We start from the raw sequence: 22,321 nt of genomic DNA on the forward strand, positions 1-22,321 counted from the left end.
GCTGGATAACACTTCTGAGATTGCTAACAAATGATCCTTACTATGGGGCATGAGTCCAAGCTAGTAACCCATAAACTGCCAGAAATATATAATAAATAAATAAATGTATAAAGAAAAGGCGTTTTGAGGCACTAACGTTTTGAGGCATCTCACCCCAACTCTTGATGATGTCACTGACTATTCATGCCTGTCTTCAGTGCTTGTTATGTATATCAATAAAGATAGATTACATTGCAAGAGAAAAGCATAGAATACACATATTGAAAATATTTTGCGGTACCGATGATTTTTGCTTACTATGGCCATACGTAACATACGTATATGATATAATATTACTTGCGTAAAGCGTCCGTATAAGGTCGGAAAGCGTGTTAAGTACTGAGCATTCAATTCAAAAAGGGTACTTCGGCCTTCATTATAAAAAAAAAGAATATGTTTGCATCTTTTTCAAATTTTCGATCCGCACATAAGCTACCTCAGTGTGTCTGTTAGGGGAAAGTCGTTGGGGCACATATAGATTCCTGTGACGTCTACCTTAAATGGAGTCCTGCGTACGTTATATAGGGCACCGAATGCACGTTCGGCGAAAACAATACATAAATCATATTCACTGCATAGTTCCAGTTGGTTATACCGGCTTCATGGAAAGCGAAAAAGAAAAGAAGCTCGGTGGATGGTGAGCTCCACGTGTCACTTGTGGACAGAAGCAGCAGTAACGCTGGCAGACTGCACTACCTGCACGTAACACGAACCTGCACAAAGCTCTAATGGAGTTATTTTATCCCGTAGATTCTGGGACTTTACAACGTTATTTTCACGGAATAGCATTCCTTCTGTTTTAAGGATGCTATACAACAGGACCGCGGAGTGGTAGTGCTGTAGTACCGCGGCTACTTCCTGGCGATGAATAGCTCTAAGGCGTGGAGACGACCTTTCTGCGTGTGTCTTTAGCTAAAGGACGGTGTACACAAGGGCTTGCCAGTTTCGCCCAAAGGGCGTAGTACTGAGAGCGATTTCGGACCGTATTCTTACTGTACCGGCTGCTACGTGCTGGCGCGACGCAGCGCTTAAAGCAGTTGCTGCTGGGCAGAAGGAACATCTCCCCGAAGGCTGCCAGGCGTCTCACCACGCAGGCCTAACAAATAGCGACTCCAGTGGCGTCGCAAGGAGGTGTCGCACCTCTACGGTGCAACGCAAAGTCAACGCGAAGTTAAATAACAAATAGCGTTAGCTTGACGCTTATAGCCCGTTTCGCGCAGACCAATGCACACGTACGGCAGCTTTGCGGGACGGTGAGAGTGCTTACGTTGCGCGTGCACACGCACAATGCTGACCCAGCTGCGGAAGGCAGATCGCTGCCCTGGGCCGAGATGACGTACGAGTATTGCAATCTATTTCACAGTGGAGCTGTTAGAACCTCGCTGGGTTTCTCTCGATGAGCTCAGCTTCGCCGAGCTGGGATAGGGAGAGCCGAGAGAGGGTAAAAACAGAATATAAAAATAGCATCGCGAAGCATATATCGACGTGGCGAGGGTGAGGGGAGCATAGCGGGGGAGAAGGAGCGGCGCGCACGCGAGCGAGGAACGCGGCCCGGATGCGTTTGACATGAACAAAAGAAAGGCTGCCGTCATCCCCTACATACACGGGTTCTCCCGTGTATCAGCTGTGGCGTTTCACTGACATGTAATGGCTGCACGGTTTCTATCTTTATTGATTTGTCATGTCTGGCGGCGCAATGACTTGTTGCTTGAAGAAGAAAGGTGCTAGCGAGGGCCAAAATTCATCGCTGGAATCAAGCACAGTCGGCTTGGACATTACACCTAGGAAAGCGGATGAAACTTGCAGCATGTCGGCCTGCGCATCGGTGAGTGAAAACGCACTGATTCGCATTTACAACACTGAATCACTTTTGCGTGCGAGGTGCGAGATTCATCTAGTCACTCCTTCAAGCTGTAACAGTTTTAGCTATAGAGAAGCGCAGGTTATGAATTACAATGTCGTTTTCTAACGCTGTGTACTTCCATCACAATAATAATAATAATAATAATAATAATAATAATAATAATAATAATAATAATAATAATAATAATAATAATAATAATAATAATAATAATAATAATAATAATCAAAGATGTTTAATAAAGTGCCTTGGAACATCCTCGAGGGTCTTGGTGCTGGCGCACTCGACAAAACAATGCCTGATCACAAACACATACACACACGCGCACATATAAAAAAATTATAATTTCGCGAATATAGATTTAAACAGAGCATAAAATACCTACACGAAGAAAGTACAAAGCGAAAGTGAAGGAACAGAAAAAGAAAGAGTACAGAATGGCGGAAGACACAACAGATGTGAGAGTCTTTGTTCAGTTATTGAAGTGCGTCTTTAACTCCTTTCAGGAAAATATTAAAATTAGGCATGAAAATATCCAGGCACTCTGATTGGGTGTTATATGTCGCCGCACTCCAGTTATAGAGGGTCACAAAAATCTGATGGCTGAAAGGCGTGCTGTTTCCTTGTGCCTTTCTGCGGAATAGAAAAACGTGCATTAGAAAGCAGTTGCGAGCAGCTGATTTTCCCATGTATTAATTTGCGAAGAAAAAGAACATCTGATCTTTGCGTCTACAGCTGAGGGTAGGTAACGTGAGTGACCACCAGAACATGTTGACCACCAGAACGGTGACCACAAGAACAGAAACAAGGTAGCACATTCATACTTGCTAATTCAGAAACTTTGTCATTTGCTCTTTACCAATCAGCTTTGAGGGCAATGCCACTGAGTATCACATGCTGCTTGCTCACAAGAATAATTGAATTGGGAATTCAAAATTCATGTAATTTCAGATCGACGAAAAGGGTTCCATGTTATTCTGAGAAAATGACAGCCCAGGTGAATGAATCCCTGGCAGTCACTCTTACTACGCTTATAACGGTTAGCATGAGGTCCATAACTAGGGACGCCCTGCAGAAATAGAGTTGCTGAAAGAAAAAGCGAGCTCACACACCCGGCTGACTCCACATCTTGCAAGCATGACAAATCCCTAAAAGCAATTTTATATTCTGTTCAAAGAGGACATGACAAACCGAAGCACAGCGTTTTCCCAGAAAGCTTTTGAAATATACTCAGATAATATTGTGCTTGGCTTAACATCAATCCGATCAGCAGTGCACACGCAAGCGATGCCTAACGTGGGAACTTGTTTTTGTCATGACACTTACAAATGTGCTTGCTGAAACGAGGTTTTCCGTGTTCGCCCACTGTTACTCAAACGAAATGTTCATCTCCTCGAAACCTCTTTGCTTTTTTTGAATGCATAAACCGAATTTTTTCTTTTAATTGTGAAGCCATAACTTGCATTTGTCATGAATATGCGAACATTAACTTGCTTATATATTTATTTAGCATGTTTTTCACACAATCTTTGCAGAATTGCCTGTAAGCACTGCTGTCTCCACAACGTTTCTTGATTTCCTATGTAGCACTCTACTTGTGTAAAAGCTTTGACTACCGATACTAACTATGGGGCAGAAATATCAAGAGCAGGCAATATGTGCTAGAAATTTCGCAACACCGTTTTTTACCCCGTGCACTCCATGTCTCTCGCCAATGCGTCGTGATAAGAATGTGACATTGCTGCTCCAGATTGTCTTTCTGGCGCTACATCTTCGCCGAGTAGTGTTGATGTTTCTTTTGATGCGAAAACGTCAAAGGGCTCACTGAGTGAAAAAGTCGGCGTCTGTGATCTGTGGGAGCGAAACAGCACCTAATTTCTTATTGGCTGCGATGCCGCGTAAGGAGCGCGCCTGGACGGATCGGAGCGGGCAAAGGGGAGCACCTGCTTGCTTTGGCGCTAGTGCGCCAGGTGTTGCGTGAGAGGAGAGGGCATCGCCGGGAAGCCACGTCACCCTTGCTATCACGCTCGGAAGATTGTGTTATCCTGTTACTGTAGCACGTTTTTTGTACGCGCTAGCTCTCGCCTGCGTTCCAAGCGCGCCTCGGTAAGGCCAAAACAATACGCGCCAAACGCCTCAACGTGCTCGCTGCCCGCGAAGAGTTCATAACTCGAAGGACCACCCAGCGGCGTTCAATTGGACCTTAGTAATAGTTCCGCAATCACAACTCATCAGAAGTGCTTAGGTGCCCTGATTTTTTTTCATCAAGCTGAAGCCGTCGAACACAGACAAAACATACATATAGTATGACAGACAAATCGTGTCACGCGCCCAGAACAACGACCACAATCTTAAGGACGCCCAGAAGCCCAACGAGTGCTGAAATCTGAACGAGCGTGCCCGCGACAGTTGGCGTCTCTGCGCGCGTACGCGTACATTTGTGCCTTCTCCCCTTCGTACGGGCCCATTGTATGCGCGCCGGCATGGTCGGAGCAACCAATGCCATTTGCCAAGCGCCGGCCGCAAGTGAGGTGAGAGCCGAGTCCCTCGCTCTCTTAGGCGAGAGTGTTTGTAACAAGCCATAAAAAGAGCCCCTTGCCAGCGCCATGACATCTTATAATCTTCAGCCTTCAACAAAAGCTGTTCGTGTTCGTTCTTTGTCGAGCAGCTTATCCAGCTGATAACCCCTTACATGCTGATTCAATTGAAATGCTTTGTTATTCATGATGTCGCCTCGTCCTTGCCTGAGTCCTTTTCCGCTGCTAGTCAAGCTACTAACCACTGGGCCAGTGCTACGCCTAGAGACTTGTCAGCCCTTTGGAAACAGTGGTGAAAGCACTGCCATTCGCAACACCGTTTGTTGGCTCGGCGTCACATTTATCAACTCCTACGCCTTCATCATTGAAATGGCTGATGCCACCAAGTGCCACACATGCAATTGTGACGAGACCTCCACACATCCGTGTTTTACTCAGGCTATATTGTGAATAGGAAACTCATTTGCACTGTGTTTGATGGTCTGGGCAATCGCCCATTTCTGGTCCAGTATTGTCAGTCAAATTGTGGCTGAGATAATCAACTTGGAGGGACGGCATGGTTCGCTGCAGGCGTATAATCTGAACGGATACCGGCCTGATAAGTGGATATTGTTTCACAGATAGCAGCACGTGGCTTGTTTTTCACTATTGAAGCTAGTTTGTGGAAAGGCACACGGGTAAGCTAGATTTTGTAGCATGAGAGCTTGGTGCCACAAAAAACGAGCTCACGACAGCGTGCCACACTCAAACGAATTAGTTTACCAAACGCTCGAAGGGAACATCACTAATCTGTGTGTGCGTGGCCCTTGATCATTTCTAATGGGTCCTTGACCTGCCTGTTGCAAACCTTCTGTGAGATTCTCTGTGCATGACTACCAATGGCTGCTTTTTTCTTCTATATTGTTTAAACACGAACTGAACGCTACCTTTGACGTGTCTCTTCCTACCTTGTCCAGTCACCAAGTGAGCGAGCTCCCGACACTGTAGAAGCGGCTGAAAAGGCGCACCAGATAATCCGCCTTCGGCTTTGTTTTCCAGACTCGTCATCTGAAGCAGTAAAACGCGTTTGTAATAGGGTTCAATAGCTCAGCTTTCTTCGCACTCTCTCGCTGTCCCTTGAACGATAGGTAATTTATTTTTTACTATAAAATACTGCGAATCGTCACGGGTCTAAGCAGGAGAAGGAGCTCGTTCATGATAACTTCAACAAAAATATGTATTTTGTACCAGGACAAGCTACACAAATAAAAAAGAGCATATTGTGGGAATTTATAAGCTATATTCTGTCATCTGTACACGATCATCATCATATGGGGTTCATGTGGGGTTCTTCTTCATCATCGCTTGTGGGGCTGGTTCTCGTGTGTGCTCCGTGCTGTGGGCGTGGTCGGTTCGCCTAATCTTTTGACGCGGAATAAACGCCGTGATTACTGCTGCGTCACAAGTGGTGGAGTGTGCTCTTCGGTCCCCCGTCCTCTGACTCCCCTCTCAACCTCCTGGAGCTTCGATCGGGTCGCCGATTGTGCCAGCTGTCCGCCAGCATGTCGCAGGACGAGCCAACAGGCACTTCTACTTCCACCATTTCGGCCTCGGCTACCCCAGCCTCTCCGTATTGGGTTGTCAGTGGGCACCAGCGCGATCCGCATCTGTTTGCTGGACTTCGCGGTGAAGACGTCGAAGATTGGCTGGACGACTATGACCGAGTGAGTTCGGCTAACCGTTGGGACGATGCGTCCAAGCTACGTCACGTCGCCTTTTATCTGACAGGAGTAGCGAAGACTTGGTTTTTCAACCATGAGGTTGATTTCACGAACTGGGGCACTTTCAAACAGCAGCTCCGCCAAATCTTCGGCACACCGGCTGTTCGTTCCGCCCTCGCCAAAAAGACGCTCGACACTCGCAGGCAACAGCCCGGTGAATCTTATACGTCGTACATCGAGGATGTGCTTGCTCTTTGTCGACGCGTGAACACGGCCATGCCCGAATCAGACAGGGTTCGCCACATCCTCAAAGGCATCGGAGCTATTGCTTTCAATGCTTTAGCCATCCAGAACCCCGCTACCGTCACTGATATCGTCGCTACTTGCCAGCGCCTTGACGAACTCGAATCAGTACGGTTGCAGCCAGACACCACTACAAACACTACCACCGACGACCCTGCGTTAAGAGCGATGATACGCGCAATAATTCGAGAAGAGCTCCAGTATCTTGGCTTAGCCGCGGGACCTATGCCTTCTCCTGCCTCCGATACCAATCTGCGAGACGTCATCAAGGAGGAATTGGCATCCATGGCTGGTGCAGCGTACACGGACCCTCTAACCCCTAGGGCCCCATCAACGTACGCACAAGTAGCCGCAGCTACTCCAGTCATCGTCCCACCGATGCCTTCAAAACCAACACCGGCTCACATCGCTTCCATGACTACCAGCGCACCTACCCAAACCAGCTATCCGCAGTGGCGTCCTCCTCGTCCCATCTGTTACTACTGCGGCTATCGTGGCCACATAGCGCGTTTTTGCCGCAAGCGCCAGCAAGACGAGCGTCGCGGATATGATGTATACGAACGGGATGACTTTTCGCCCGGAGCTACTTTCCATCGTCTAGGGAGCTTCCATGACCAACGCCGTCCTTATGGTCCACCGCGCGGACGCTCTCCATCGCCTATTGTAGCATCCGAGACGGCTTACCGTCCTGCGAGACGCCGCTCGCCGTCACCCCTTCGCCGCTCTACGTCCCCTCTGAGACCTTCTTCTCCATTCGCCGAGCGTCGTCCGGAAAACTGAATTATGCAGCTTTTGGAGGAAAAGCTGCATCGAACGACAGGACAGAAATTCCTCCATCGCGTCCGTACAATGTGCTATTGGTTGTAGTAGAGGGTGTACAAGTAGAAGCTTTAATAGACACTGGTGCTAGTGTTTCAGTCATTCACTGTGATTTGTGTTCGCGACTTCGGAAAGTTATGACCCCCTATGATGGACCTACGCTACTCGCTGCTCAAGGGGCCTCCATTCGACCTATCGCCATGTGCACAGCTCGTATTTCTATCGATGGACTTCTACATCAAGTACAATTTGCAGTGCTAAGTTCGTGTGCCCAGCAGCTCATATTGGGATGGGATTTTCTTTCTACGGCCTCCGCCTCCATCTGCTGTGGACAACGCGTTCTCCACATGACCGACACGACCTATTCACTTCATGCAGATGCCGCACCCCTTCACTTCCTTGCTGCAGAAGATACCGCGTTACCTCCTCGCCATCAAAGCATCGTTACTATCACGTCTGGTGTGATTGACTGCGGCGACGTGCTCGTATTGCCATCTACACGCTGTCTTGCAAGAGGGATAGCCTTTGCATCAGGGCTGGTTAGGTTTGATCATGGCTCTGCACTTCTCTACGCTACAAACCCGACATCCGAAAAGATTCTCATCCCTAAAGGCACTACATTGGCTTGCGCCACTGAATCGGAGTCTATATCTGTAGTTTCCTTTAAACCAGCTTCTTCTGAAGGTCCTTGTACCGGACGGGCCGCATCTCCTTCAGCTCTTGCAGCTGCCATCAGTTCCGACCTGACGCCTTCGCAGTCACAACAATTGCTTGCTTTGCTCCAAAAACATGCAGCTTCCTTTGACGCGCATTCAACTTCGTTGGGAAAGACTTCGATTACGACGCATCGGATAGAGACAGATGGTACATCCATCGTGCGCCGTAGACCATATCGCGTATCGCTAGCCGAGAGGAAAGTCATAGACGAGAACGTCACCGACATGCTCCAACGAAACATAATACGCCCCTCTGCTAGCCCTTGGTCTTCCCCCGTTGTTTTGGTTCGAAAAAAAGACGGCTCTGTTCGATTTTGTGTAGACTACCGAGCACTTAACAAGATCACGCGCAAGGATGTATACCCTATGCCGCGAATAGACGATGCCTTGGATTCCCTGCAGGGTGCCGAGTACTTCTCCAGCATCGATCTGCGTTCCGGCTACTGGCAGATACCTATGCATGAGGACGATAAGGAGAAAACAGCGTTTTCAACACCAGATGGGCTGTACGAGTTTAATGTCATGCCATTCGGCCTCTGCAATGCGCCCGCAACGTTCGAGCGCATGATTGACACCGTTCTTCGTGGCCTAAAGTGGAAGACTTGCCTTTGCTATCTGGACGATATTGTTGTTTTCTCGTCAACCTTCTCTCAGCACCTGCAACGTCTGGATGAAGTTCTCACGTGCCTTGCCAACGCTGGACTTCAGCTAAACACCAAAAAATGCCATTTTGCCAGCAAGACGATCAAAGTTCTAGGTCACATTGTGAGCAAAGATGGCATTCGTCCTGATCCTGACAAGGTTTCCGCAGTTCAGAACTTCCCTCGTCCCGAAAAGACCAAAGATTTGCGTAGTTTCTTAGGCCTCGCTTCCTATTTTCGGCGATTCATACGGGGCTTCGCCTCAATAGCGTCACCTCTGCACAAATTACTGGGTTCTAATGTTCCCTTTGTGTGGTCTCCCGAATGCGAATCTGCGTTCACCCATCTGAAGCGCGCTCTCACATCTGAACCGGTGCTACGCCATTTTGATGAAGCTGCTCCTACCCTCCTGCATACGGATGCTAGTGGTCACGGAATTGGTGGCATTCTCCTACAGCGAGACGACACTTTAGGTGAGAGGGTCGTCGCATACGCAAGTCGCGTTCTGACAAACGCCGAAAGGAATTACACCATCACGGAGCAGGAATGTCTAGCTATCATTTGGTCTGTGCAGAAGTTTCGACCTTATCTTCACGGCCGCCACTTTACGATCGTTACAGATCATCATGCATTATGCTGGCTTTCGACGCTGAAGAACTTGTCTGGACGACTTGGTCGGTGGATTCTTCGTTTGCAAGAATACGACTTTACCATTACCTACAAGTGCGGGAAAAAACACCAAGATGCAGACGCGCTTTCTCGCTGTCCGCTTCCTACGACACCATGCAATGGAGCTCCAACTACCGTCCGTGACAAGCTTTCGCTCGATCCCTCCTCAGATGCTTTCTTGTTGGCCACTGTCGACCAGATGCCTCCACACGACAACAAATCCTTCCAATTTCATCAACTTGCCGACTCTTACTGTCGGCGCATCATAGACCACCTTCAAGGAGCTTCGCGCCCGCCTAACGCCCGCCTTCGTCGGCAGCTGACGCAATTTAAGATTGAAAACCGCGTCCTATACCGTCATGTCTATCACCCTGACGGTCAACGCTGGGTTCCTGTCCTGCCACGCTCTCTACGTGCTCATGTCCTGCAGGCTTCTCACGACGACATGACTGCTGGTCACCTTGGTTTTCAGAAAACCTATGACCGCATCAAAGGGCGCTTCTACTGGCCTGGATTGTCCGCCAGTGTAGCGAGGTATGTCGCTTCCTGCGCTCTATGTCAGCATCGAAAGCTCCCTACATCAGCTCCAAGCGGACAACTGCAACCGGTTCCTTGTCCGTCGCAACCATTTGAGGTCGTTGGAGTTGACCTATATGGCCCTCTTCCTGTGACTCTCACCGGTAAACGATGGATTGTGACAGCCGTTGATCACTTGACACGCTACGCCGAAACAACTTGTGTGAGTTCTGCCTCGGCCTCTGAAGTTGCTGCATTCATACTTCAATCCTTAATACTGCGTCACGGTGCTCCTCGCGTCCTCCTGAGCGACCGTGGAAAAGCATTCCTCTCGCAACTACTAGACGAAGTACTCAGAGCCTCCGGAACCACCCACAAGACTACCTCCAGTTACCATCCGCAAACCAACGGCCTCACAGAGCGATTTCATCGCACGTTATCTGACATGTTAGCCATGTACATTGACCCGGATCACAGAAACTGGGACGCAATTTTACCATTCGTGACCTTTGCATATAATACCGCCGTTCAACGCACGACCGGTTACTCGCCATACTACCTTGTCTATGGTCGTTCGCCCTCTACCTGTCTTGACGTCTCTTTCTTCGCGCCAACTGTCCATCAATGTCCTTCCTCCTGCGAAGAATATGTGTCCCGCATTCTGCGTTGTCGCCAGCTCGCCCGCATCAACACCGAAGCACGGCAACAGGACCGCAAGCAGCATTACGACGCCTCTCATCGCGTCGTGTGCTTCCGCCCTGGCGAGGAAGTGCTTCTCCGGACACCAGTTCGTACTCCTGGCTTGTGTGACAAGTTTCAGCTTCGCTTCATCGGCCCCTACACAGTCTTGGAGCAGACTTCTCCAGTGAACTATCGCGTGGAACCAGTTATTGTTCCAAATGACCGCCGCTGCCGCGCCGCTGAGATTGTCCACGTTTCCCGTATGAAGCCTTTCACGAGACGTTCACCGCCCCTTTGAACTGCGGCCAGGATGGCCGCTCTCGCGCGAGGGGACATTAGTGTGGGAATTTATAAGCTTTATTCTGTCATCTGTACACGATCATCATCATATGGGGTTCATGTGGGGTTCTTCTTCATCATCGCTTGTGGGGCTGGTTCTCGTGTGTGCTCCGTGCTGTGGGCGTGGTCGGTTCGCCTAATCTTTTGACGCGGAATAAACGCCGTGATTACTGCTGCGTCACAATATATGCAAACAAGAAAATTACATTATCAAACATTCCTATTTTTTATACGGCACGAGCGAGAAGAGGACCATTGCAAGGTAATGCGGGCTACCCATCGGTCACCCTAGAAAAATAAATAAATGATCAGTACAGGTTTGTTAGTCCGAAAACAGCCCTGACACTACGCGCGTGCTCGTCATGGAATGACCTGTTGGTGTCCTGGATTATGTGCCGCACTCGCCAAATTAGAAGCTAGAGAGAGTAATTGAGCGAAATAACTTGTGTGTGGCTTCTTTCCTTCTTTCTTCTAAGGTTTCGAGCTTAGCTAGTCCGAAGATCGCTGTATGTAGTTGAGTCACGACATGAAAGAAAGGGTACCCATGGGACGTGTTTGTGTTTTTTTTTACACCCTTAAATTATGTGATATGGGCATCAACTAGGCTCACTAGAAGTTGTTTTGAGTTGCGACGGTTATATGAATGTTAAGATGACTATAAATCTCCACAACGTGCAAGCAAAGTAAACAAAAATATTCACTACAATTTCATCCAAATATTACAGTCTGCCATCGAACGCTAACACTTTGAAGGCACATTTCGTAATGCACGCAGTTAATATTGTTATTATCATTATTATCTATTTTCACCTGCATGTGAATTATTTGTGATGTCAGGTTAATGATGTTCAATTTTAAGCCTGATTATTGGAAGGTCTTTGTTTCAGATACGCGAGGTTGGATACTGCCTGCTGTGCTTGGTGTGTGTGGCAGCGTGTATCTACTGCGTAGTTCGCGTCACGCAATCTGAAGATCAAGCGAAGCACCCTCTAAAGGGCCTCCCCAACTGAAGAATGCCGTGGTGGTTGATTTGACAAACAATTACACCAATGACACTATATACTGGAAAGACGGCGAATCATTTCATCTAGATATAGAAGTTTTTCCAGGCCCTGGGAACCAATGGTAAGACTGTCCGACTTCTAGCAAATGATAATTCATGGGATTTTAACGTTCGAAAGCCCCACCTTAGGCAATAATATGCATCATATCTATAGACTGCAAGTCCCCTATACACGACCATCTTTACACTTTAGCGCGCACTGTAAGTAGAACTACGATTTGCAGAGATACAGTAAACACTCGTTAGAGCGAAATAACTTTATTCGAAACAGCACACTGCATGCAGTTCAGAGCGGTTTATTAAAATGGCGGCATCACGACAGTCCACTTAAAACGAAGTGCGTAGTAAGAAATCCTCAAGTCGCGTATTGATGCAACATACGGCATGACCTTTTATATTTCTTCGAATTAACTTGCCGAAACAAACAGCTCTCCATGTACACTCCGTAGCGTGAAGGCAGTTCCCTGGATGTTATGTGTCATGCGATGATAAACGAGCGACGGAACAGCTGCTTGCTGCCGTCATCAAATTTTGGCGCTGCCATGTCACCGCTATCGCGTTTGCGTTTGTTGTAACACTAACGTTGGGAACTTCTCTGCTGTAGTAATGCACATTCCGGGTAACTATGACCCCTTTAATATCTTTAAAGAATATCTTGAATATAACGTAATTTTATTTCCCGGTAACTTCGCTATAACGACCGATTGCTGCGGCGGCATTTGAAAATGCTCCATTGACCGCCTGGCAGGACAGAGAAATGAGGAGGAGAGTGGTGCATGGACGCAGAGAGAAAGAAAGCAGCAGCCTCGCTTGGATGCTGCCGTGATAGAGAAGCCCAAATATATCAAGTCATCGCTTATCTCAGTGGAAGGGAGATAGCCCGCTCACTCTTTGCAAAGCCCCGGAGACCTTGACCTCCAATTACGTCCCACATTTCAGCTATTATGTTAAATGTTTTCGCCCCTTACATGCAATGCCTATGGCTGTAAGTGTGTCAGAGATTTGCACAAATGCCAATATATTCATAATAATTCTTAACAAAGCAGCCGTTAAAAAACCCCATGATAATAAACTTGTTTTAGTTATACTACAAAGTTGGCAGGGATTTAGACTATAGAGCTCTGGGCGAAGTTTATCATGCGAGACGAGATCCAACGCGTTGTTAAAATCTAGCAAAATGTCACCAATTCGAAGATTTCTGTGTAGGATGTTTGCAAACCATGATTAACTGACATTATTGTGTAACATTGGAATAGCCCTTCCCGATGCCACGCTGATAGGTGGTAAGCATGGTTTTGTCAAAAAAGGGTTTGGTTATGTAATAAGCTATCATATACTTCAAAATTTTACAATGTGATGATGCATGAGAGACAGCAGTAGGAGAGAAGCTACCTACGACATTCTTTTAACACATGTAGTATGCTTTTCGTTCGCAACTTCGGTGGTAAAGAAGCGGAATTAAATGACGCTTGCTAAATAACAATAAGAAAACTTTGAGGTCATCTCTGCAATGCGACGAAGAAGAATATTCAGAATATTAACAGAGCGAGTAGACGACATTGTGTTCAAAATAGGTGCTACACAGTAAAAGAAAAGAAAACGATATAGAAAGGAACAATGTTTGATTCAGGAAAATACACTGCCTTGCATAGCCTTTGTCTAAAACCAGTCATGGATATTATAACGCTTACTTTCCTGCTCCACGAACTAATTCTTACTTACGTAGACAAATATTTTCACGGCATTCGCCACTAAAGATATTAAGGTGGGGGCGATACGAAACTAAATCTGTAGAATGTGTTTAAGGGTTAAGGAGGGGCGTCACCCATGACACCTTCTGCTGTATCATCTTTTTTCGGCACATATTTGGAGACAACAAGGAGCTCTTATTTTGGCTGCTTGAATAGGTACTCAACTAGTTTATTGCTAATCAGACCAACGCCCACAGCACAATACCATGCTTGACTGCTGAGCGCTGATGGTGGCTTCGAAAATGTAAATGCGATGCTCAGAGACGAAAAACAGACATCCTTCGCAAATGTACGCCAATCTGAGCAATTGAAACATCATAGATAGCGAATCTGTATAGTGAAGTTGGGCCATGCTTCGAAAGTAATAGTATTGACAGATACCTGCATTCTTCCTATACGATAATAAAAAAACGAGCCATTATGGCACCAACGTGCTTAATTTAAGAAGAATAGACACTGAAAATAACTTGAGCCAAAAACGTGCAGATGGCCCAGATGCAACAGTCCCTGTTTATACCCTGTCTAGCTTATCTGTAAAAGAATTTGGTGAATTGCGCCGTCAGAAACAAATATTGAGGGTTACTGGCTAAGATAAACTGCGCTATGAAATTTTGTCTATCCGAGTGAGGTATGCACAAGACGATTTTTTTTGTGTGTGCGAAGGCTCCATAATTAGGTCTCAGCTGAAATTTCATGCTCCGACGCAGTCGGCGTAGCTCCCTATCGTGTGACTGACATTTCACACCGATGCAGCCACACGCCGGCCTTCACCGCAGTCGCACGAAAACTGCTGCGGAGCTGTTACGGAAGTGCCAGACGGTCCTTAGCCTGCGTTAATCGGAAAAATATCGGAAACTCGGGTGGCAAGCTCTCATCTAGCTGCCAGCTGCCGACCAGTGGAATTTCAAAAGAGGTCGCTGAGCTTCTCCTTCAAAGCATCCCAGCTATAGATCTCCTCCTCGTGTGTCCGGAACCACACACGAGGAGTTTCGTCCAACTAGAATAGGACATTCACTAGCATGATGGTATGGTCCCAGCGGTTGTTTTGGCTAACACGCTCATACAGGCTGAGCCAGTCCTCAACGTCGACATTATCTTGACCGGAGATTATGCCGGGATCACTGGGATTGGTAACCGTAACGCACGTTGTTGGCGGGGTCGCAGGAGTAGAAGCAGACGAGGTGTCGTCACCGGGAGCCATGGCAGAAAGCAGGAGGGTGCGGCCGCTGCGGAGCTCCGTGGCGAGGACGGGGAACGGCACCCTTTACCAAAACGTTACGCGAACGAAGGATTAAGAGCTGGAGACTATTTACAAAGTATATTTACAAAGGATAACTGCAGCGCTGGCCAGTTCAGCCGACACCTCGAGAGCCAAAGAGCGTTCGTCGTCTTCGTCGAGGCGCCCGCGTGTATCGTCCACAAGAACCACGCAATATGCATTTATCAATAATAAAGTACGGATTCAATAATATTTCCCTGCTTCAAGACGAGAGCTTCAAGGGGATAGCGAGCGCGAGGCACGGGAGAAAGGCTGACGGTAACTCCCTACACCTTCGACACGGGGGTTCGTGCAGGATTCCACCGGCTATTCTGTATTCAAGATCTTACTCTGCTTTCGAATTACGGAATTGATGAGATTAGGTTAAACGTCATTTACAGTGATGAACCTCCCCGTTTTCTTAGCAACATACAACGTACAACCTCTACTGTGTGCCCTACAGAGGCAGAACACAACCCAGGCTCGCTAAACGCTGAGTTTCTTTAACGCTGGTATAAAAAACTCACACGTTCCACGAGGCACGTCTGCTCAACCATTCTTTAATCAAGCACTTCGAGTGACGATGTCACAATGAGATAAGTACTTTAACATACTCGCGTTAACTATTCTAAGGCTCTGCCCCTCGAAGTCGGAGTGTGTGGCAGTTCTTACACGCTTTTATCCGAAACAGGCTTCAGGTATCGATAGTTTTTATAAGAACGAAGAAAGAAAGAAACGCAAAATGATTGAACATTTCAAGAGACACGCGCCTCTTTGTGGTAATTACCAACTCCGTTCATACAGCCAGATGTATGTTTATAGAACGGGTGTTCAGGATTGGCCTATACTCGAACGCAAATGCGCACTTAACTTACTAGTAAGTTCTGTAATTTGGTGCTTCTACAAGTGGGCGAATCGATCTCTTAGCGAATGTTCGCTTTGCTGGTGATATAGTGAAATTTAGTTTTTGTACATAAGGTGTCCGCACAGGTAAGGAACAACCCCGTCATTGGGTTATCTCTTACAATTCGACTAACTGCGAAAATATTTTTCTCATTTATGTTACCGAGGCGTTTCAACGTCATTCCGCAGAGAGCCGTATATCTGGGAGATGAGTGCTGGGCGTTTTATGCGATGGAATGTGGTTTTCGAGTATCGGCAGAGTCGTCGGGTTCTTGGTTTGAACCCAACTAAGTGCAAAGCACCTTTATTAGGCGTTACATCGTGCTGTTGCAGAGATAGCCCGGTTCCTAGATCATAACTACTTGGCGCAGTAGAACGTATACTGCAAAAACAGGTCAAATAACAGTTGCCATACTTCTTATCTGAAGCGTACTGAACCACGCCCTCATTGAGTACGCCATCTTCATGTGCATCTCAAGTGGCAAATAGAACGAATCATCAGGCGTGTTTTCACACATTGGCTCCTCGATCAAAGCTGCGGAATATTTCTGAGCGTTTGAACTCGAGAGATTGTTGTTCACTTCTTCACACTTTATGGAATGCAAGGCAGTGCAGCATGTCAGCTCGAATCATTATCTATTGATGCAGCCGACCACGAGGCGTGGGTGCGTGCAAACCGGTATATTGTCTGCTAGGGAGACGATTTTGGATTACGGTTGCTGCTGAAAGTACTTCTGGTGGGCGCACAGAGACATTTTCTGGTTTCAGCCAGACCATCTGGACTGCTCTAGAGGCCGCTGGAACTCGAGGCCTTCTCTCGAAGTGTTGATGTAACCCACCGGTTGCATGTAGCCTGGCAGTAGAACTGGACCGATATAATGTAACGAGTTTATTCCAATTCTTTTCTATCTTGTGATTCATCAGTGACCGGAGCTGCGCTCCACCAACGTTATCAGCACGATCGGCTGGACGTGAATGGTGGATGATAAGAATTTACAGAATCGAGTGAAATAACTGCTATATTATATGGACTCTGGCTTGCTTTATGAAATACTGAAATTTCTTCTCAGGAGGTGCTGAGAATTCTTCCCTCGAATTCAGCGTTAGTTGAAATTAAGCGCTCGTTCTGCTCGAATGTTCCTAGCCCAGGTAGTTTCATACAGGGTCCACCATCATGATCTTTTATATAAGAAAGCTTTAAAGGGATGCCGTGTAAGGCGCAGTGACATTGAACGCTGATGACGGCAATGTTGGATAGAGTCCATAGGGGAGGGGAAGGTTTCACTGCGCCGCTTATTAGGTATTTAAATGAACAATGCTAAGCCAGCATCCCTTGCTGATCGCAAGCTTCGCATGAATGCCTACATGTTCTCTTCATATTTTACCGTAATTATGGACATGCCTCTTTACTACATTAAGCGTTCGAGCATGAGCTAAAGATATGTGTATTAAACAATCACCATTGCATGCTTCAGAGAATGGAATTGCATGAAACCAATGTTTTAAAATTTGTGTGTGCCCCCAACCCCTCCCCTAACTCGTCCTTTCGTGTGCCAGATCGTATATCTTTTTTTTTCTCGTTTCCTCAGGGCACAGACCGACACCATCTCGGAAGCAACACACGGTGGCACACACATAGACGCCCCATTGCACTGCGCCAAGGGTGGGTGGTCTGTGGCCGACATCCCCATCGAGCGTCTTATGTACGTGCCCATTGTGAAGATAGACATTCGGCCACAGGCGGAAGCTGATCCCAACTACAGTGTCACTGTGTCCGACATACGGGACTGGGAAAATCGCCACGGAAGAGTTCCTGATGGCTGCCTCTTTTTGGTCGAAACGGGACAGTGCAGAGTAAGAACATGTGAATGAGCGATTTTTTTTTCAACAGTGAAAGAGAGACATCAGTTTCGACTGCGTATTTTCTCTTAAGATTACTGCTTACGCAACGTCCTGGTTACGCAAAGCTTACTGCATACGCAATATTGCAGCTTACGGAAAGTGAAGGAAAAAAAAGTGCACGGACCTTAAAAAGCGGCTGAATGTTTATTTGTCTACGATGTGTATTCGCAAATTTTTTCTTGCGTAAGTGCCATCCATGACAAGATGTTGCTGCTTCGATCACTTCGTTATTACGTAGACCGTTATCTGGAGTGACCGGTGGCTGAGTGCCAGCTAATGGGGAAACATGGGACAATTTCGGCGGTCATACATGTTTTGGGAGAGAGGGTGGCATAAATCTCTGGATCAGTTGCAGCTAGAAACTAAATCTGACAACGTTCAATGCCCGGAGCCTTTCAAGTGAAGCTAGTTTAGCAGGATCTTTCAGGGATTATCAGGCGTTACGTGGGAGACTGTTGCGTGTTACGTAACCCTATCGACTGAGCTAGTTATGATGCGTTTTTAGAAAATTTGAAACAATTCAGTTAAATAAACCTAGAAAGGGCTGCTTTAGGAAAAACTATAAAAAACAGAACATTGAGCAACAAATTGAATCCATGTCATCAGTTAACTAACTGAAAGACTTCAAAATACAACGAACATTTATTTATATGGAATACATATATTGCGAAAAGGCATTCGAATCAGTACAAATAGCGGCGAATGCTCGCGCACTGCACGCTCAAGGACTAGGGGAAGCGTACGGGAATACATCTGAAAATGCATAGAGGGAACTTTCTAGTGCTTCCATAAGTCTTCGCAAGAAAGACAGACAAATCAATCTTTATTGTAGTGTTATTCTCGTTGTTTTTGTAACAAATCTCCAAAATGCAATATTGCCAAGAGTTACTTGTGATGAGAACTGGGACATATTGTTCTGTTCTGAACGACAGCGGTGACTTGCAACAAATGATTTAGATTTTGAGCAGGCGGAGCATAAGCGGTAGTTTGTGGATAAATATGTGCACGTACAAAAGACCACGCTAAGTAACAGCAACCTGACAAGCAGGCAATAGTTCGTGATCGGTTGTAAACCTGTTGAAGTCATACGAAAACTTTATTCTGTCTACTTATTTATTTATTATTTAAAAAATACTTTCAGGGCCCAAAGGCACTACAGAAAGGAGTGGGGGAAGAATGGCAAGACATGCAGCTAACAAAAAAAAAGAGAATATATTACAGGGCATCTTGTAAAGCGATCTTGAACTCATGGTCATCAGTTATGCTCGCGATTGTGGAAGGAAGGTGGTTCCATGCGTTACTGGTTCTAGGAGCAAACGAGTCATTACACAATTTTGTGTGACAAGACGGTAGGACCACCTTGAAGCGATGACTGGTCCTTGGAGATATATAATGATGGGGATGGAACAGAACGTCGTTCAAATCGTTATTACAGTTATAGATAGGTTAAGGCGAGATGACATTCGACGCAACGAAAGGTCAGGCAAGTTTAGGGTTTTCTTCATAGATGTGACACTGGAATGACATAAATAATTCGATAAGATGAAACGTGCTGTGCGATTCTGAATGCTTGAAGACTTTGAATGAGTGTAGTCTGAGTAGGATCCCATATGGCGCATGCGTACTCTAATTTAGAACGTACCAAGGTTTTGTAATGTGTTAACTTTAGAGACGATGGGGCATCAAAAAAGAGAGAGTATGAGAAAGAAGTGGAGACAAACCGAAAAAAAATGTTTCAGGATACTCGCAAATGTCCACATTGAGATAAAAGGTCTTCTAGCCAGCTACTCTGGTAATAGAAAGAGAAGAATATGAGCGGTAGGTGGAGGGGGGGGGGGGAGCGACTATGAGGACAGCCAGTCGGACGCGAGTATATGCAAGTGCAGCCAGAGTGGGCCCATTCCTAGCGATAGATGTCGGCCCTTGATGCTCAAAAATTCAAGCAACGCACGGATAGCTCGTTTAGTTGACATGTCGTGTTGTCAAGGGCCAAGCTAGATCTTTTAGGTTAGTAGGACGTTGCTAGTGGCGTAGTCGGGATTTTTTTAGGTTGGTGGCTCGCAATTTACAGTGAGAGTAGGGCAGGGTTAGCGGGTGTTGTCGCATATACTATTAAGCAAGGTATCCCTGTTACACAAAAAATGTGGGCAATTTGCCCTAATGGTGCAAGGCTGGGTCACAGCGGAGTTAGTTCCCGCTTCTGCTAAGTGTTGCTAGGTTTTGCAAAGTTTTGCGAGGTTATGCGTGGTTTAACTATGCTCATAGCAATGTGCAGGTATTCAGTACATATCGAAGCACTTGCAAGGCAGATCTCTTCTATTCAAAGTTCTGCACAGAGCTCACCGTGGAGAGATTAACGTCGAACTAGAGCCGGTCAAAGACGCGGCAGCTGTGCCCGAAATCTATGCCGAGGAATTCGCGATGGAAGCGGCCGTTCGCACCTCCCATGGATCTGAAGGCTTGGGGCTAAACGTTCTCGGTGACTTGCAGGCCCGGAACCGATTCCCGGCGGCGCCGAGCATTCAGTCGGCAGCGTTCGTTGTCTCTGGCCCGAAACTCGAAATCCTCGGCTCGGTGGCGGCGGTTGTCGGCAGTGACCCCGGCCCGATGGGCAGAATCGGCTCTCCTTCGTTGATCGTAGTCCCGTACGCTGAGCCACGCGCCGAGCTTCCTTGTAGGTGACAGTCGCGACAGCTATGCCCAAACTCTATGCCCAGAAATTTGCGCTGGAATCGGCCGTCACCGCCCCCGCGTCCGGGCGGCCTTGACGCTGAAAGTTTTCGAGCAGTCACAGGCGGGGATCGCTTTCTCATCGACGTCGAGCGTTCAGGTGCCGACTCTCCCTGGACTGAAACTTTCCCTGGGCGTCACCTCTGCTCAGCCGCAGCTTCGGCGCGGTGTTCCGGATAAACTCGGTGGCTGCACCTCGCTTCTAGCTTGGCAGTACGGCGCTCTTCCTGGTAGGCCGCTTCTTCTTCGGGTTCCGGACTTTCTTCGGTCTTCCCACGGCAGCATCACGTACGCACGGAGTAGAGGAGGCGAGAGGCGTGCCGTCACGCCGGCTGTTCCGAGCTTTTACTCACGACTCCACCCACGACTCCACCCTACGTGCGTGGGGCGCTAGGAGGTTACGTGTCTCTGTGCTCTTGCAGGAGTGTTGATAGGCAACGCGAGGAGGCGCACAGCTGGGCTGAGTTTTCTGGTAACGTTCCACGGCGGAACGAAAGCTTAAACAGCTCCGCTGTTAAAATTTCGTAAGAAGGGCGAGGGTCATGTTCTCGATGGGTCGCGTGCCCTTTTCTGACCGTCATTTGCTGGGTGAGCATCGCGCATACCCAATTAAACAAAGTATAGCTAAGCATGCAACGCAGGGCTCATGTAAAGAAGCATAGGCATAAGTGGAGCTACTGCTCCTGATGATGATAATGATAATAATGATTATGTCTCCAAGTCGAGTGCATTAGATTAAATAGGTAATTCCGGGACTCTGTTGAATGGATGATTTTTCTTTTTTTTTTCGTATCTCTCGTGACAAATAGTTCTGGCCCAATCGGACGGCATACATGGGACTGGACGAAAACGGAGACCGACACTTTCCCTCCATCACACCTGAAGCAGCCACGTTTCTGACAAGCGAGCGGCGGCCATACGGTATGGGCCTGGACGGGCCTTCGCTGGATCACTACCCGGAGCTCAACGTGCACAAAATCCTTGCCGCTGCTAGCTTGTACACCACCGAGAACTTGGCCTGTCTCTCAAGTGTTCCGGCCACGGGGGCGATTGGCGTTGTCCTTCCCATGAAAATACCAGGTGCTAGTGGAGCTCCCGTGCGCGTTGTGGCAACGCTACCCTAAGCCCTAACACGAACTTTGCTGGTTCCTCCACATCTCTGTGCAACGCGCACCTGCTACAGAGGAAGGATGTTAAATAAGAAAATAACAAAAAGAGAAAGAAAACAACACAAGGACTTGGGTCCGAGTTTGCAAGTATTTTGGATCGCAATTTGATGTTTGCCCTAAGCCGGGCGTTCTGTATATGTATACATTACAATTGGCTGGCACTTGCTCTCACGAAAATCTCTAGCAATTACGAACATTTTTCGTGATAGCCAGCCCTGGCATTCTTTTAATTTCAGCACAGATTTTTTCACCTCACCTACTTTTATACAAGGATTGATTCAGAGAAGAATAAAGTGGGAAATATGCTTTCGATGTTGCAACGATCGCCTTGAGAATGGAATTAAAGATTTGGGTGTATTAGTTTGCGTAATTGTGACGCTTGTTTCAAACATTTCTTTCCTTATGACTCTTGCGCATTCCGGCGTTTGCAAATTCGTGCGATTAAATGTACTTTGCTTCGTTAAGTACAGAGTTTGGATTTTTTTTCAGTTTTCAGTCACTACGTGGCAACTATGCAGAAAGTGTTGCTAAGGCGGTGTTGGCGCAGTGCTTACTGTCGTCTAAATGCATGTAATTTGTGCAAAGAAATGTTGCCAGGCTTTCTCATTTCTGCTACTGCTAGCGGTAAACGCTAGCAGTACCAGAGAGCCCGTGTTCTCCAGAAAGAAGCAGCAAAATTGGAGCAAGCCGCCGAGGCCTCTCGAGACACCGCGAGCACCAAACG

At 47.2% G+C, this 22,321-nt stretch overlaps 1 protein-coding gene across 1 annotated transcript; it reads left to right on the forward strand.

The window, feature by feature from the left end:
- Window positions 1–1,555: 1,555 nt before the first annotated feature.
- On the forward strand, window positions 1,556–21,955 carry LOC135904907 (isatin hydrolase-like). The gene is made up of 3 exons (XM_065435911.2): window positions 1,556–1,864; window positions 17,386–17,650; window positions 21,238–21,955. The coding sequence occupies exons 1-3, from the start codon at window positions 1,833–1,835 to the stop codon at window positions 21,550–21,552; spliced, it is 612 nt and encodes a 203-aa protein (XP_065291983.1). The 5' UTR covers window positions 1,556–1,832; the 3' UTR covers window positions 21,553–21,955.
- The last annotated feature ends 366 nt before the right edge of the window (window positions 21,956–22,321 follow it).

The sequence above is a fragment of the Dermacentor albipictus genome, chromosome 3 (assembly GCF_038994185.2).
Source record: "Dermacentor albipictus isolate Rhodes 1998 colony chromosome 3, USDA_Dalb.pri_finalv2, whole genome shotgun sequence".
In the NCBI taxonomy this organism is placed as follows: domain Eukaryota; kingdom Metazoa; phylum Arthropoda; class Arachnida; order Ixodida; family Ixodidae; genus Dermacentor; species Dermacentor albipictus.